This window comes from Adiantum capillus-veneris, chromosome 14, assembly GCF_014529385.1.
Source record: "Adiantum capillus-veneris isolate H3 chromosome 14, ASM1452938v2, whole genome shotgun sequence".
In the NCBI taxonomy this organism is placed as follows: domain Eukaryota; kingdom Viridiplantae; phylum Streptophyta; class Polypodiopsida; order Polypodiales; family Pteridaceae; genus Adiantum; species Adiantum capillus-veneris.
The window spans coordinates 130,656,738-130,671,314 of record NC_140944.1 but is presented as its reverse complement, the minus strand read 5'-3'; the positions used below and the strand labels follow the sequence as shown (position 1 = coordinate 130,671,314).

Genomic DNA, 14,577 nt, shown 5'->3' with positions numbered 1-14,577 from the left:
GTTTTATAGGTTCATAAAAGCATTTTTTGAGATGTTTTCTAGATTTCATGTACCATTTTATTTAAACTCGTGAATAAAGGACACTAAAGTACCCTTTTTGGTACCAAACTAGTGTTAAGTGTGGAATGGTGCCATGAGCAAGTGGATGAGGAGTCTCATGCTCAATCAAGAGATAGAGAGAAAGCAAAATTCATTCATGAAGCCAACAAGGAAGTCCTTGTTTTCCTTGGTTCCCATTTTGATGTTTCCCTTACCACTACTATTTCTAATTCAATTAAGTTTAATCTTTTGGACAAAATGTTTTCTACTCTTAGCCCCCTAGTATTCAATCTTTTGTAGAATATTCAATCCAAAGTAGTTGTGGTAAAATCATAGCTATCAATGGTACACACTTCAAATGTCACCTCCTTGATTGATCTCATTGATTGGTTTCAATCCATCAACATGGACACAATAAAAGTTTTGCCTTTAGCTTACAATGGAGTAAGTGTTGTGATTTTTTGTCATTGTTCAAATAGAGTGTCTATAGTGAGTAGTAGCTAAATTCATGTTTGATTCAAATAGTTTCCATTGGAAACTTGTTGGTTTGAACAAGGAGCACAAGTGTTGCTATCTTGCAAACTTTGCACATACCCATGCACATGGGTTCCACGGGAATGTCCGGAGGTAAGTGAAGTTTATATAGTTTTTCAACTATTGATGCAACTAGTCATCACCCTCTGCCTAATCATATAGATTTGTTCAACAACTTGTGGGTGCCCTATAGGTGTTGACGTAGGAGAAAATCTGAGACAACATGCTAAGTACAAGGTTCGAGAACAACATGACGGGCATTCTTATGGATAGAGAGTTTTTATAAATGCAAAATATTTTTCAAGAGCATTTATGTACAGAAGTATAGAAGTGTAAGAACAAACAGCTATTTTGTTGTTATGGATGAGAAAGCATAACTTCTTGAAGCTATTATGGGTGGAATGATTTTGTAGGCTATGAACCTGACAAAATAGTTTAGGCTCATGTGGAGGTCTTCAGAACCACAATGATCCAAAATTTAATTAATCTTGTGGAGATGCAACCCCATGGAATCCTCAATGTGTTTGTCCCACCACAACCAAAGCCACAACCACACCCTCTATCTTGAAGATATGAAGAGTAGCCTTTAGCAATACAAAAAGCCTATGCAGAAGCCTCCTCTCATCCTTCTAAGGATTCTGATTCTAGCCTTTTTTTTATGCCCAATTTTTTTGACAACGGAGCAACTACTATGGAATCCTATCTTCACCCCTCGGCTCATCACCCAACACCCCCACACTCTTTTGTGCACTCTCCTCCTTGTGATGATCCAACAACTCTGCACTCTCTCCACGCACATCTATGCATTTGCAAACACCATGGCCATCTTCATAGCATCACTCAACATCCTCTATTGCTCATGTCTTAGAGGCTTATGCTCCTTCATCCACTTGTTCATCTTCTGTCCATGTTGTCTCTCCCTCTATACCCCTTGAGCAAATCTTTACATTCTACTACTGATGCTCAAGAAGGATCTGATGCTCAAGTGCCTAGAAAGGATCTCTCTCTATTATAAATCAGAGATGAACTCAGTGTATTTGTTTTTACAATACAATTGTTGGAATCAGGGTTGCAGGGAAACACACACAGCTTGGAGAAGACGAAGGAAGCTCAAGGCACACAACAGAGAGTATATTACTTAGTGTGCAATGGAAAGATAGCTAGTCCTAGAAATGAATGGGCGTATATACAATGCACGGGGGAAGAAAACTCCTAGAGAGGGAAAAATGCCCCGGCGGTCCTAAGTGTGTTCACACACATCACTACCACATGTATATGGTAACAAACCCCCGTGGAGTGATGCGGTGAATGAGAGTTGTTACATGAGTAAGTGCCATGCCCTGAGGACATGATCAGTCCACAAAGGAGAGTAAGCCCAAAGCTTTGCAGAAAGCTTTAAAATTCTCATGAGACAATGCCTTTGTGAAAAGATATGCAAGGTTGTCCTACGTTAGTACATAAGCCAAGCTGATCTCTCCTGCTGAGAGCCTCTACTCTTGTGTAACTTACCCTCTATGTGTGCAGGGAAGGATTGTGAATCTCTCTACCTACTTTTGTTCAACATTGGGGAAGGTTCGGACTCAAATTTGGTCCTTTTAGCGCTAGAGAGATAATGTTGCACAACCAATGGATGGCGGGCTACCGTAATGCTAGCTTGAATTTTCCTTATTTTTATCTCAATTTTTTGCATTTTCTAAAAATAACTTCTAGGAAAAATGTTGCGATTTACATGAATCTCTCTGTTGTCAGGACCAAATATAAGACAAATGTGGCATAACTCACACTCATGTCGTCCACAAATTTGACTACAAGACTGAAGTCTAGCAAGTGCAGATACAGACAAAAGATTCTTCTTGATCCCAGGTACATACAATGCATCAACAAGTGTGAAAGAACTGCCATTTGCAACAGTAAACACAATCTTTCCAACTCCCTTAACTGGATAAGAGGCATTGTTTTCACAAGTTACTGTATTCCCATGAGGGAGATCCTCAAGAGAGGTTAACAAGTCACGATGAGACGTAATGTGCTTTCTAGCACCACTGTCAAAGTACCACACTTGAGCATCTGCAGCAACTGACATACATGCATCATGGACAAAATGATCATAAGTGCACTCTGCACTAAAAGCCCATTTTGCATCAACATCATCATCACAATCTCCTTTCACTGAAGACTCAAAAATAGTTGCATTTGTAGTGGAACCAATCTCTTTCTTCTTAGCCTCTTTAGCCTTCAATTTCGAACACTGCTTGATCAAGTGATCATTAGCTTTACAATAATGGCAATGCATCTTATTTTTGCTTTTTTTCACCAAAATTCCTAGAATAGGTGTTGCCAACAGAAGCATTGAAAATAGGTGATTTGCCACTTGCCAAAGAACCATGAGAAGTGGCTACATTGCTGTTATCACCTTTTCTTTAAGCAGCAATAAAGACATGTTCAATTGCATGCTATTTAGTCCTGTTTTTTTGTTTTTTCAAAGCATCATGAACAGTCTGCACAAGGGAATTGTCAGAAATGACTTCACTTGCAAAAATAAGTTGCTCATTTATATCCTTTACACCAGCAAGGAAAGTGTCCATTTCATCTTCCTCATGCATAATATTCGACTCCAACTCTCTACACAACAAAGTAATTTTAGCCTCTTTGCAACTTGCATCCAAGCCTGTTTTGCAAATTTTGTTGAGCGAATGTGAGGAGTAATAGTGTGCTTCACAAATAACACAATCACTACATGTGCCTGCACATCTCTTACATCCCAACAAGCTTGCTCAGCCGTAGGCAAAATAGTTCTAACAGTAGCAATCCTTGCAGCAAAACTTAGAGCATCCTCAACATCTCCTATATCCACAGAACCAAGACATACATCAATGTCCTGCACAATGTTCCAGACACCCTTTGACACAAGGACATGGTGCATCATGTAAGCCCACATAGAGTAATTGTCCCATCCAATCTATCCTCAACAACAGACATCTTGAACACATATGTGTTGTTGTCAGCCACCCATGGCGAATGCCTGCACTTAATGTGAAAACTTCCTGAAAATAGGAGAAACAAGGCGGGATTGACACATGCTATATAGCACAACCCGTAGAAGACTGCAAGGGACTAACTACGTAGAAAATGGCACTGACAAAAATTCTCCACAAGATGACAAAATTGCTTGCAAAGTATTGCATGTAGTGGAAACGGAAGCCGAAATGAGTCTGAATCTCAAATCTGAGCATACTAATCTCTATGAGCACTCCCAAAGTATTTGTGGACCTATTGATGCTCACAAAACTTGGAGAAAGTGAGTAGGTGTGTGTTGGAGCTGCTGCTGACTATGCCTGCGAGGATGCAACCTGCTTTGATACCAATTGTTGGAATTAGGGTTGCAGAGAAACACACACAGCTTGGAGAAGACGAAGGAAGCTCAAGACACACAACAGAAAGTGTACAGGTGTATGGTAACATAACCATTTTCTTTCACCGATGGGTGGGAGATGAAGGGCTTCAGATGAATCTCACGTCAGAAGGGGACGGGGGTGGGGAGTAGGCAAAGCTGAAAAAGTTTGGGGGCTTCCATGTCCTTTGCTGCATGTTCGTTTTTGCTAGTATGCAATGTTGAATGCTATTTGAGACACACACACACACACACACACACACACACACACACACACAAGAAAGAACCTTACAAATGTGTTGGCAATCCTATACTTTTCTCTCTCTCTCTCTCTCTCTCTCTCTCTCTCTCTCTCTCTCTCTCTCTCTCTCTCTCCATTAACATATCAAATGTGTTCTAATAATCGCTCAATTTATTACAACAAAAATTGTGCCTTCTTGAGGCCATCGTGAAGTCTTCAACTTGTTTTAATTGTTTCACCTATAAGTCCTAATTGATAATGAGCTTTTCATGCAAGCTTAAAAAATAATGATGAGTTTGATGTAAGTTAAATGTTCTCTTGTTTCCATATGCACAAGCATGGTGGGATTCTCTGAAGATTTTATTTACAATATTTTAAATATTTTTTCAAAAGGCAAGGCCGTAGTGTTGCTCGCTCTTTTTGGACTTCATAAGGCCTTAGTAAAGAATTGCATTTTGGGTGTAGTTGTGAACCATTGGATAAACCTTGTTGGTTAGTGTCACATAGCAAAAAAAATTCCTTTTTAGTATTTTTTGCAAGCCTATGTGAGAGGGTGTTAACATTTGAGTATTTCTCTCTTTAAAGAGACTCTCTGTTAAACTTACTTCCATAAATCTCATCCTCCCCTTGACTTAGCCACCCTTAGTGCCTCCTCACCTTGTTATTTCACAAATGTTATGTTGACAGACGCTACTCTCTCTAAATCAATCAATCACTTGCCTTATCCTTTGAATTTGAAAGGTAGTAGTTCCAAAAGTGAAGACTGAAGACATTCTTTTCAACTCTTGAACATGCATGGGTCCTTAATATATTCTAGATTGACAGTATGTGATTAGTTTAGACTATAGTGTGCACACGTGTACACACACACTCTCTCTCTCTCTCTCTCTCTCTCTCTCTCTCTCTCTCTCTCTCTCTCTTTTGGTGCTAGCTTTGCATCTCTATCTCTCTCTCTCTCTCTCTCTCTCTCTCTCTCTCTCTCCACCCACCCACATACACACAATATAGATAAAGATGTGGATGACAAGTGGAAAAGTATGGACGGTGGTTTTAAGGAGAGGAGGCATTGGGGGTTAATCTTCCCAATCCTTCTCTATGTACCTACAAACTTCCTTACTTATATAAACTGTCGTCAAAGGTGATGGAATGTTACCGGCCAATAGCCAATCTACAGCACTAATGCTTATATTATAAGAAGATCCTACTTTGGATGACCTTCTTCTCCAGAAAATGTAAGTAAGTTAGCATGCTAACACTATTATGTCGAGGGTCTCTCTCTCTCTCTCTCTCTCTCTCTCTCTCCCCCTTTCACCTTCCTTCCCTTTATAGCAATCACCTACTCTCCCTCATTTCTTATCCAATCTTCTCTTTTTGTGTGATTTATGTAGTGCTTTTATTTATTTCATGTACAACACTTTGTGCAAAAAAATAAGGATTGGATAATATGCAAGTTTGTTTGGTAAGCCCAGTTGAGTTTTTGTCCTTGCCATTAAAATCGTATGCATGCTAAAGCAATTGAAACACCTAACAGATAAAAATATCAAAACATTTGTACAATAGAAAACCAAAAGATTATAAATTCACAGACATTTCCATAAGGTGTTAGGGCTCTAAGATTTTTTTTTCAAGGGATAGACCTTGCAAAAATGTTAATGTACCCTAAAAATTTATAAAGGGCTCAACCATTTTTCAAAGGGTTGGTTTATCTCAACATTCCACTGTTTAACCTTACTGTTAGAATTGATAGACCTTTAAATTTTTTAAACATATTCTCTCTAATGATTGATAAGTTTATTTTTTGACTCGCATTGGATACCCCTTCAAGGAAGCATCCTGATAACAGCTGAAAATTAAGCACAATGTACAAGAGAGTGAAGATTTCTAGCCTGCACAATGAAATGCCAAGTAAGAGACCCCAAGAAAGGACATGAAGAGAGGAGACCTCGCTGAAGTATTTGAGAGTAGATTTTGTGGTGAAGAACTTAAAATTTGTATAAAGCTTAAAGAAATCCTAGCTACGGTAGGGGAATCATCACCTTTGCTATCTTTCTTCTTCTTGACAACCTTACCCAATGTCTCCTGTGATTTTTCCATTTCACTCAAGGCTTCATCGACCTCCTCTTCAATGGTTTCTTTGCCCTTTTGTAGCTGTACACATTTGGTTCAAACCAGAAAGTTATACTAGTAAAAATAGAGTAAATGCATTGCCAAACATGCTAAAATTTGAACTCTTAAAAGTGATTTAGAATTTGCAATACACAGTTCACGAATATCGCATACAGCGAGCATAGTGAGTTGTTGTGATGTATAGTAGATGTTTAGAACTTTTAGTCTCATCAAGGAGGACTAAGAGATCTCCAAACCAATTCATATCTATAACAAAATTTGAGTGCATGATTTTTAAAGTATTATGACTGATTGTAAAATGATTGCAAGTTTGTTGATTAGTTTCTTTCAATGGTATATTGTTTAATAAGTGCAAGGAAAAAAAATGTGGTCACTTTAAGAAAAAGGGATATGCACTTTGGTACATTAGACAACATCCTAGAGTCTTCTTCAAAAGGCATCCTTGGAAAGATTCAGTAGGGGAAGGGTGGGTTCTGAGAGGGCCACACTAGGAAGACAATGGAGTCTAAGAGGGCCTCTTTATTTTCCATGAAACTATAGAGGCAATTAACATTTTGTCAAATAGATGCATGCCATGTGTGTAGGAATGGTGGGTGTGTAAGAGTGATCAAAGGATGTACTTTTCTTCTCAAACAAGAGGTGGACATTTTTATGATTTTCGGTCTTCCATAATTCCTACATACAATCTTTGATTTGAGCAAAGATTACAAATTTATGATCTGCATGCCGAGCTCTTCTTGTAAATATGCTATACATAACATAGTTTTATCCACAAGATTTTAATTTTAATTTTGAAAAAAAATGAATTTAAATAAACGAGCCGTTTTGTTTGTTTGAATTCAAACGCTCTATCCTTTTATTGCTTTCTTAATTCTAAAAGCTTGACTCCCTTAAACTACCAAATAACCTCTTAGACCACCAAACAAGTCTTATTTGGAGGTTTGCCCAGTCAAACTTTAGTATTAAGAAAGTAGCTAGATAGCAACTTTTATATTGAAATGGTTTTAAAAAAAAGGACGGATAACATGAGTTCTATAAGACTAGACTACTCTTGTAGCTTGAGAGGAATTTTGTAGTAAAGCGCTAATTAAGCTAAACAAGTAAAACACTTCCATGAAAATATGCTCAAAACACAACAAAAGTTGATAAAAACTACTAATAAAATAACATTTTGGTCTAAAGTTGCCTTTGCATGGTCATCTCTATGGACTAATTTATCGAAATCCCAAATCTTTTTTTTTTTTCAAATTGACAATTGTGAGTGGATGTATTATATTTTCCATAAAGCCAAAGTAACCTCAAGCTCGTACGGAGCCTTGAGGGATCATGTGATACATCAAGAATCTACAAAGCCCTAGGGATGAGCCATTATCCAGAATCCCTTAAACACAGTTAAGGAGTTGCGATCATGATGGTGAAATCTTTTAGATTCCACTCATTTGACTTATAATGGCAATTATCACTTCTCTGCTTTCTCAGATGATCTTTGTGAAGCTAGCCGTTTAAAGGTTGTTTTTGAATACCTGGCTCTTCTTGGCCTTGTAAACTTGCAAAAAGTAGTAGTATCTAACAATTTGTGTACATATTAGAAGTGTCTGTCTTTTCACCATCTTCCCTCCTAAGAACAAATCGTTCTTGAAAAACCCTATCTTCCAAGTCTTTTGAATCCATTTGAATATCTTGCCTACGAGGCCTCTAATCGTTGAACACTCCTTGATTAAGTAAGAGGGGTTCTCACTCGTCATTTTGCATTTCAAGCACATTCTAATCCAATACCTCTGGTTAGAATCTTGACGCTTGTCAACAAAGCCCCCATATCACCTTCCACAAAAAAACTTTCATCAAAAGCGAGCACTGTGGATTCCAGATGTTTTTTGCTATCGCGACCCATTGTGATTCCTACCATTGCTTACCCCACTGCTTATCGAGGGGGAAGAACCAATCAATCTTGATAGTCGGAGTGTGGTAGATATCCTTAGTTTGTGGTTATAGACTGTCTACTCTTGGGCCACCAACAGGTTTTCTAATCAAAATTAGACTCGTAGATAAGCATCAAGCACTTGTTCAACCCTTCTATAACCCTGCTAGTTAACAATCTTTCAGTACCATTGAGGAGAAATTGGGTGGCTAGTTGGTCTGTTTCTTTTCAACTCTTGCTACTGCTATCCCAAAAATGGACCAATTGTCAGAGTCCTTTGTCATCGACCTTTTTGACAATTTCTCTCCAAAATGGATTCAATAATTCGTTTCCGGCTTCAGAGAGCCAAGGAGACTAGTGTGCTATGAACTTGTGAAAATATCTCGTTATCTCTTCCTGCTCTAGTGTCTCCGTTGCTCTAGTACACTTATGTACCATCTCATCTGTTGTGCCATCTAATCTAAGGCTAGACTACTGAGGGGCTAATAGTTTGTTGTGTACCTCTAACTCTTTCCATTGGCCACCTTGAGAGAAGAGCTCCATCTTGTCAATCATATCCTTGATCATAATGGCCCATGCCTGGTCTTGCTTGCTTGCCGATTGAGACCACAAATTTGGTACACCATGCCTCTACATGAATATTAGGGTTGAGGATCCCGATACCACCTTGCTCCACTAGTCTAGCGACAAACTCCCACTTGGCCCACTACCAAGGCAACGAGTCTTTGGTGTTATTTTTTCACAAGAATTTTTTCATCGGTTTCAAGCATTCTTTCCAATTGCATTTGGCTATCTTGAGGAACGGACTAGTGAAGGCTATTTACGGGAGCATAAATGAATTAATCACTTTCACACCACTTTGGAAGGGAAGCAACACATACTCCTGCCTTCGCATCTTGCACCTTACCTTATTTAATCGATCGTATAATCCTAAAGTTTAAATTTGAGTAAATAAAAACCATAAACATTAAGTCATATCCCGTGCAGGTGCATATTCGAGTAAAGTTTCTAGTCTCTCAAGCAAAAACTTTAAGCCTGTAAATTTTTGCATTAAAAGTATTAGCTTTGCCTTCTGCAATAACATTCGAAATAAACGTAAAACAAATGATTATCGCCAGTGCGAATAAACGCGTTTACTCTAGCACAAAGGCAAATAATGTCTATTTATGATATATATCCATCGTTAAGTGTGAGTATATACTCCAACACGTTGATAGACGGCTTAAAATCATAATCTTCTCCTCTTTAAGTGTGAGAAGACTCGAATACAAAAAGAGCAAAGTTCTAATTTTTAAAATTATTCAATTTAAAATTAAAAACAAAAAAAAACAAAATTTAAATATAAAATTTACAATTAAATTTTATTAATTAACCTAAATCTGTATTTTTTCAATTATTTTATTTTTGTAAAATTTATAATGGAAAGAGAGAGAGAGAGAGAGAGAGAGAGAGAGAGAGAGAGAGAGAGGATCACTCTTTCAAAATAAAACAGTATTTGTTTGTGTCAAATGGTGCTGGGAGAGAACGTGGTGGCCCTTTATATACTAGGAATCCATTGATCAAAGAAACTTCCACTGAAGTGCAGAGAAAGAATACGAGAGGTCGATTTCAGTGACGTGTCATCGTATTATACGACCGTCTTTTTGGGCCAAACGTATTATACAACCATTAAATGCATACAATACATTTAACCATTTTCGTATAATACAACTTAGATTGGGTCACATTAAATGGTGTCCTCACCTCGAGGACAGTGCGAAGAAAGGGGAGAAACAAGATCTTTTGCTATTAGAGGACAAACAACTGCCGACAATATTATTTGCAAAGGGATCTGCGCTCTTCATACAAGCCAACTCCCAGATGCTACGAAGAACACTTAAGATAGTCTAAAAGTTTGCAACTGCATCGGGTTATAAGTGCAACATAAAAAAATCAAGATAAATTTCACTCACTAAAAATGAGCTATTTGGCCCTGCCAAATGTTGGGAGAGACTATTTCAAAAGGAAAAGTGGTCAAACACCTCAACGTGCTGCTATGGGTGGACATCTCAAAGAAGCAAAGATTTGACTGAGTCCTGAACAAAATTTACAGCAAAATGAGAAGGTGGGAGTACACAATCCTCCCTTTCCGTTGTAGAGTAACTATGATCAACTCCTTCATGATGCCTTACATATCCTTTGTTTAGCCAATTTTGAAAATGACCACCTATACGCATGCACCTATCTTTGAGGAGTGAGCAGATTATAACCCTAAACAGTAAACAGGGTGCTGGCTACCCAAAAACCATCGTGATTGGCACAGCCAATTACCTGAACCTACACGAGGGCAAGAACCTCGATACTTAACGATTGCCCCATGCACTATATGTAGAAGCCAGGTGTGCAGAGCTTGTAGTCTCCTTAATAGATCAAAGGTAGGAATGGGCGACCATGGTTGTATATGATGGACAAAGCTCAACTTTTCTCACAAGGAGGCCAATGGAAGGAAGCTAAGGCGCATGATAAAATTCTAGCTCCAAGCTAGACTTTTGAAGCTAGGAGACTGCACGAGGGAGCTGATAAGAAAGTGCACCAAAGTGGCATCATTTCTCGAACGGAGGAAGACCTTTAGGTACTTTAGATGTTCCATCCTTCACTAGTTCCCCTAGATTTCTAGAATGGGAGGAGGTTCCTTGAATGCCTTCTAGAGAGAAGTCGTAAGAAGTAAATAACAAGGCAATCTCCAAGCTGGCCAATCTCTCGGATATCGACAACTTCTGCTAGAAGGATATGGATGAGTTGGTGGCACAATATAATTTGAATTTGAATGAGAAGCTCTTGATTAGTAGAGTTTCAAAAAACTAGCCAAAGCCTACCACAGGCAAAGAGCTCAATTATTGGAAAGCTTGGAAGGATAGAATATTCGCATTGTCCAAACCATTGGGTACATATAACAATATGTGCTCTAAAGCATTGGTTCACTCCACTCATCAAGGTGTGGAGGGGGAATTGGTTTGAAGAGAAGTGACCAAGGAGTCTAAAACAAAATTTGGAAGGTCAAATCGCCAAGCTTGATGAAGATTGCACTCGAGAGGTGTTGTGGAGGGCTATATCTTGGCTATCCCAATAGAGAATGAGATTCTTGCTAGACTGATTGGCAGAGACACTTGCTCTAAGTGCAAAGTAGCTTCAAATCCCTTCCATATGTTTAAGAGTTTCCCTCCTCGTGGGTCTTGCCACAACAATCTACAAACGGGTGTTGTTTAGGAATGATTTTTTTCTAGGGAGGGATAAATTTTTTGAACCATGCACTTCTCGTTTGCACATATTATTAGATTCTTCTATCTGAAGCAGGGTTGGAAAGCTCGTAACCTTCGGGTCTTTGAGAGAAACTATGTGGTAGATCAGTTGCAAGAAATCGTGTGTAAAAGCACTGAACTCATATATTTAATAGGTAGGGTTAGTTGTGCAACGAAGAATGGAAACATGAGCAAGGTTGCATTGGCTGCTTAGGTGGTGCCTTCTGAGGGAAAAGACGACCATTCCTCACTGGTTCGATAGGTTGGATAGGAAGAAACTTAGTTTTAAATTTTGAATTTCACATTCATTTTTGGATAAGTTATCTCAAGGCACACGTAGTGCTTGGGTCCATTGTGCATTCTCAGAATTATGAGTATGGCTAAAAAAAAAGGTCGTGTGGTGCTACATGAATTATTTGCTTTCTCTAGTTTTGTGGTACGGAGGTTTCAACTAATTTAAACCACCAAGGGTATAAAAGAGGTGGCACATACATATATACATACATAGATATATCTATGCATGTATGTATATAGCCTTGCGATGAGAGGGCTTGCAGGAAAAGTTTACAAATAGGTGAAAAATCTCCTTTTTCAAACATGATATGCAGGAGAGCAGGGATTGGATTTTTTTGTCGGAAAAAACAAGAATTCTGATGAGTGGAAAAAAGCACTAGCTAGTAAGGTCATCTCATCTTGAATTATAATTGTGTAAGCCGATATGAGAAGGCTAAGACCTGGAACTTGTTGTATCTTTTAGCTCCTCAAGGCACAAATTGTGCTTGAGGCTCATTGTAAATGCATTTCTAAGTTAATCTATCTCCACTCACAATTGTGAGTACGGCAAAAAAAAAAAGAAAAAAAGAGGTGGCATATTTAGACTAAGTCAAATATAGTATATATGCTTAAGAGCCTACTCTTGTAAACATCATATGCCCTTTAGAGTGAATATAATCTCTTGTCCTTCACCCCTTTGCCTTTCTTTGTGAATATCATATCCTATACAAGTTCTAGCTTCAATGGCAAGAACGATGGATGAGAAACTTCAAAGGGCATTTAAAAAAGAGAAGCGGAAAGTAAAATTATGCACATAATGATGCTTGAATACCTTCTCAATTATTGACTCCAATTTGTCTGCACCCTCCTCCACGTAGTCGGCGACTTCCTCCACTGTTTTGGCTACCTTCTCCACTTTAATCGCCGTCTTCTTTGCATACTTAGCAACTTCCTCAATGTCATCTACATATTTCACATTCTTATGACCATAAAATTCAATGAAAGAAAAAGTTTATCTAGGGCATGCAAATGTGTATGAGCCACAGTGTTGCATCTTTGTTGGGTCAAAGATGGAGCAGCTTTCAAGATATAATTGAAAAATAGAGTACTCTACAAAACCTGTGTTTACTTGAGCACCTCCAAAGTAGATCATTAGTCAAATTTCCAAAAATGGAAAGAAATTTTGTCACAATAAGTCCAATTGACAAGTGTGCACAAGCCCACAAAACAGAAGCGATAACAAGCTCACTCGGGGACTCAGCTATTGGTTACTTTTTAAAGAACTAAACCTCATGCATTTGGTACCAACAAAAAAAAGGTAATTTTAAGAGGGATTTTGTTATTCGATGCAAATCTGACAACTGAAGTTATGTTTAGATGCTTTTTTCAAGACCAATGTTGATCTTTTTTAGAAATTTATGAAAGCCGATATTTCAAGTATTTGACAAATGACTGCCAAAGAGGCAAAGTTGGGCTCTCAACCAATCACCTTTCATTTTATTGGAATAAGGAGTGCATAATGATGGGCCTCACACTCTTGGCCATCGATGCATGCCTCCGTACTGCCTTATCCATCCTGCACAAAGATGCCTTTCTTTGCAAAACGACATTTCAAAGGCCTGGTCATAACTGTGAGCATTGCCTAAAACACAAGGAAGGTGGGGCAAGATTCTTCTTCCAAACGATGGGCAACATGTTTTGGGGGGGGGGGGGGGGGGGGGATATAGCCCCCTTTAACATTCTCCATGAAGGACAATCACATAGAATAATAACAACAAATGAGCTGAAAATGATGAATGTTTACATATTAATTAGTACCTTCAACTTCCTCGATGACACTCTTTTTGGCAGTCACAAAATCCCATACTTTGCCCGTTGCTCTCAAGATGCAGCGCCCCAAATCCCATAATCTGCGAAAAAATGGATAGCGGAGAAAATCAATAGAAAAGTTTCCTGTGTATAAGCAATAGCAGGGAATGAATAGCTTAGCTCCCACATTTGAGCTCTGAAGAAGATCATGCGCATTAGCTGCACGTCTGCTGATTTGTCCAGCTCACAATCATATAATCTGCATGGAGAAATACATGACTTCCCAAACTCATAAATTCTGAAAATTAACAAGCCCAAATCGTACAAATTATTGCAACAGAGTGATTAGTAGTTTAAATTCTGAACATTTTTCACAACCCAAATCATGAAAATGCGAAAATTAACATTACCCAAATGGCAAATCAATCCAAGGATCAATGGCGGATCGGACAGTAATTATGCCATTTCCAGGTGAAATGGCAATGTTGATGAAGGTCCTGACAGCAGGCGCAATGCGGAAGGGCTTCCTTAAACTCAGGAGAGAAGCATTATTAGTGGCACTTGGCTTATTAACATGCCTGCCATTAATCCTCCAAAGTACTGCTCGAGTTCTTCCACGAAATTGACAAGGCAGTTGCATGGGCCTTGCACACCCCATTTTTGCCAAGCGCGTGTAGGCGATCTCCCTTTCGTGTACCACAGTTGTAGTAGAAAGTAGTGCCTTTCTTCCAAAGGAAAGGATGCGTGTTGTTGAAGGCTAGGTCACCAGCTGTTGGTGGCTGTTCCTTTGGGAACTTTCATATTACAAGGCTCCTACTCATCTCACCTTTGACGTGTGGTTCTCGGAAGTTGACACTAACGAGTAATTGTCCTACATAAGGTCTTAGGTTGGGTTCACAAGGGGCCGATGGAAGACAAGGCCCACTCAAGGTATTTCAGGCAGAAGACAAGGCTGATGTACACTCCC

At 38.8% G+C, this 14,577-nt stretch overlaps 1 protein-coding gene across 7 annotated transcripts in view; it reads right to left on the bottom strand.

Annotated features, from left to right (window-relative positions):
- The window catches only part of LOC147443120 (uncharacterized), a 131,477-nt gene extending 117,100 nt beyond the window's left edge, over nucleotides 1-14,377 (bottom strand). For 2 of the 7 annotated variants that reach the window (XM_086529049.1, XM_086529048.1), the window contains exons 1-5: nucleotides 14,021-14,376; nucleotides 13,798-13,869; nucleotides 13,620-13,711; nucleotides 12,634-12,764; nucleotides 6,242-6,353 (exon numbers count right to left, since the gene is read on the bottom strand). In XM_086529049.1, the coding sequence (XP_086385175.1) occupies nucleotides 6,242-6,353; nucleotides 12,634-12,764; nucleotides 13,620-13,711; nucleotides 13,798-13,869; nucleotides 14,021-14,268 (655 nt within the window). In that variant the 5' untranslated portion in view covers nucleotides 14,269-14,376. The other 5 variants (XM_086529047.1, XM_086529046.1, XM_086529050.1 and 2 more) reach the window with 5 other exon arrangements.
- Between the last annotated feature and the right edge of the window lie 200 nt (nucleotides 14,378-14,577).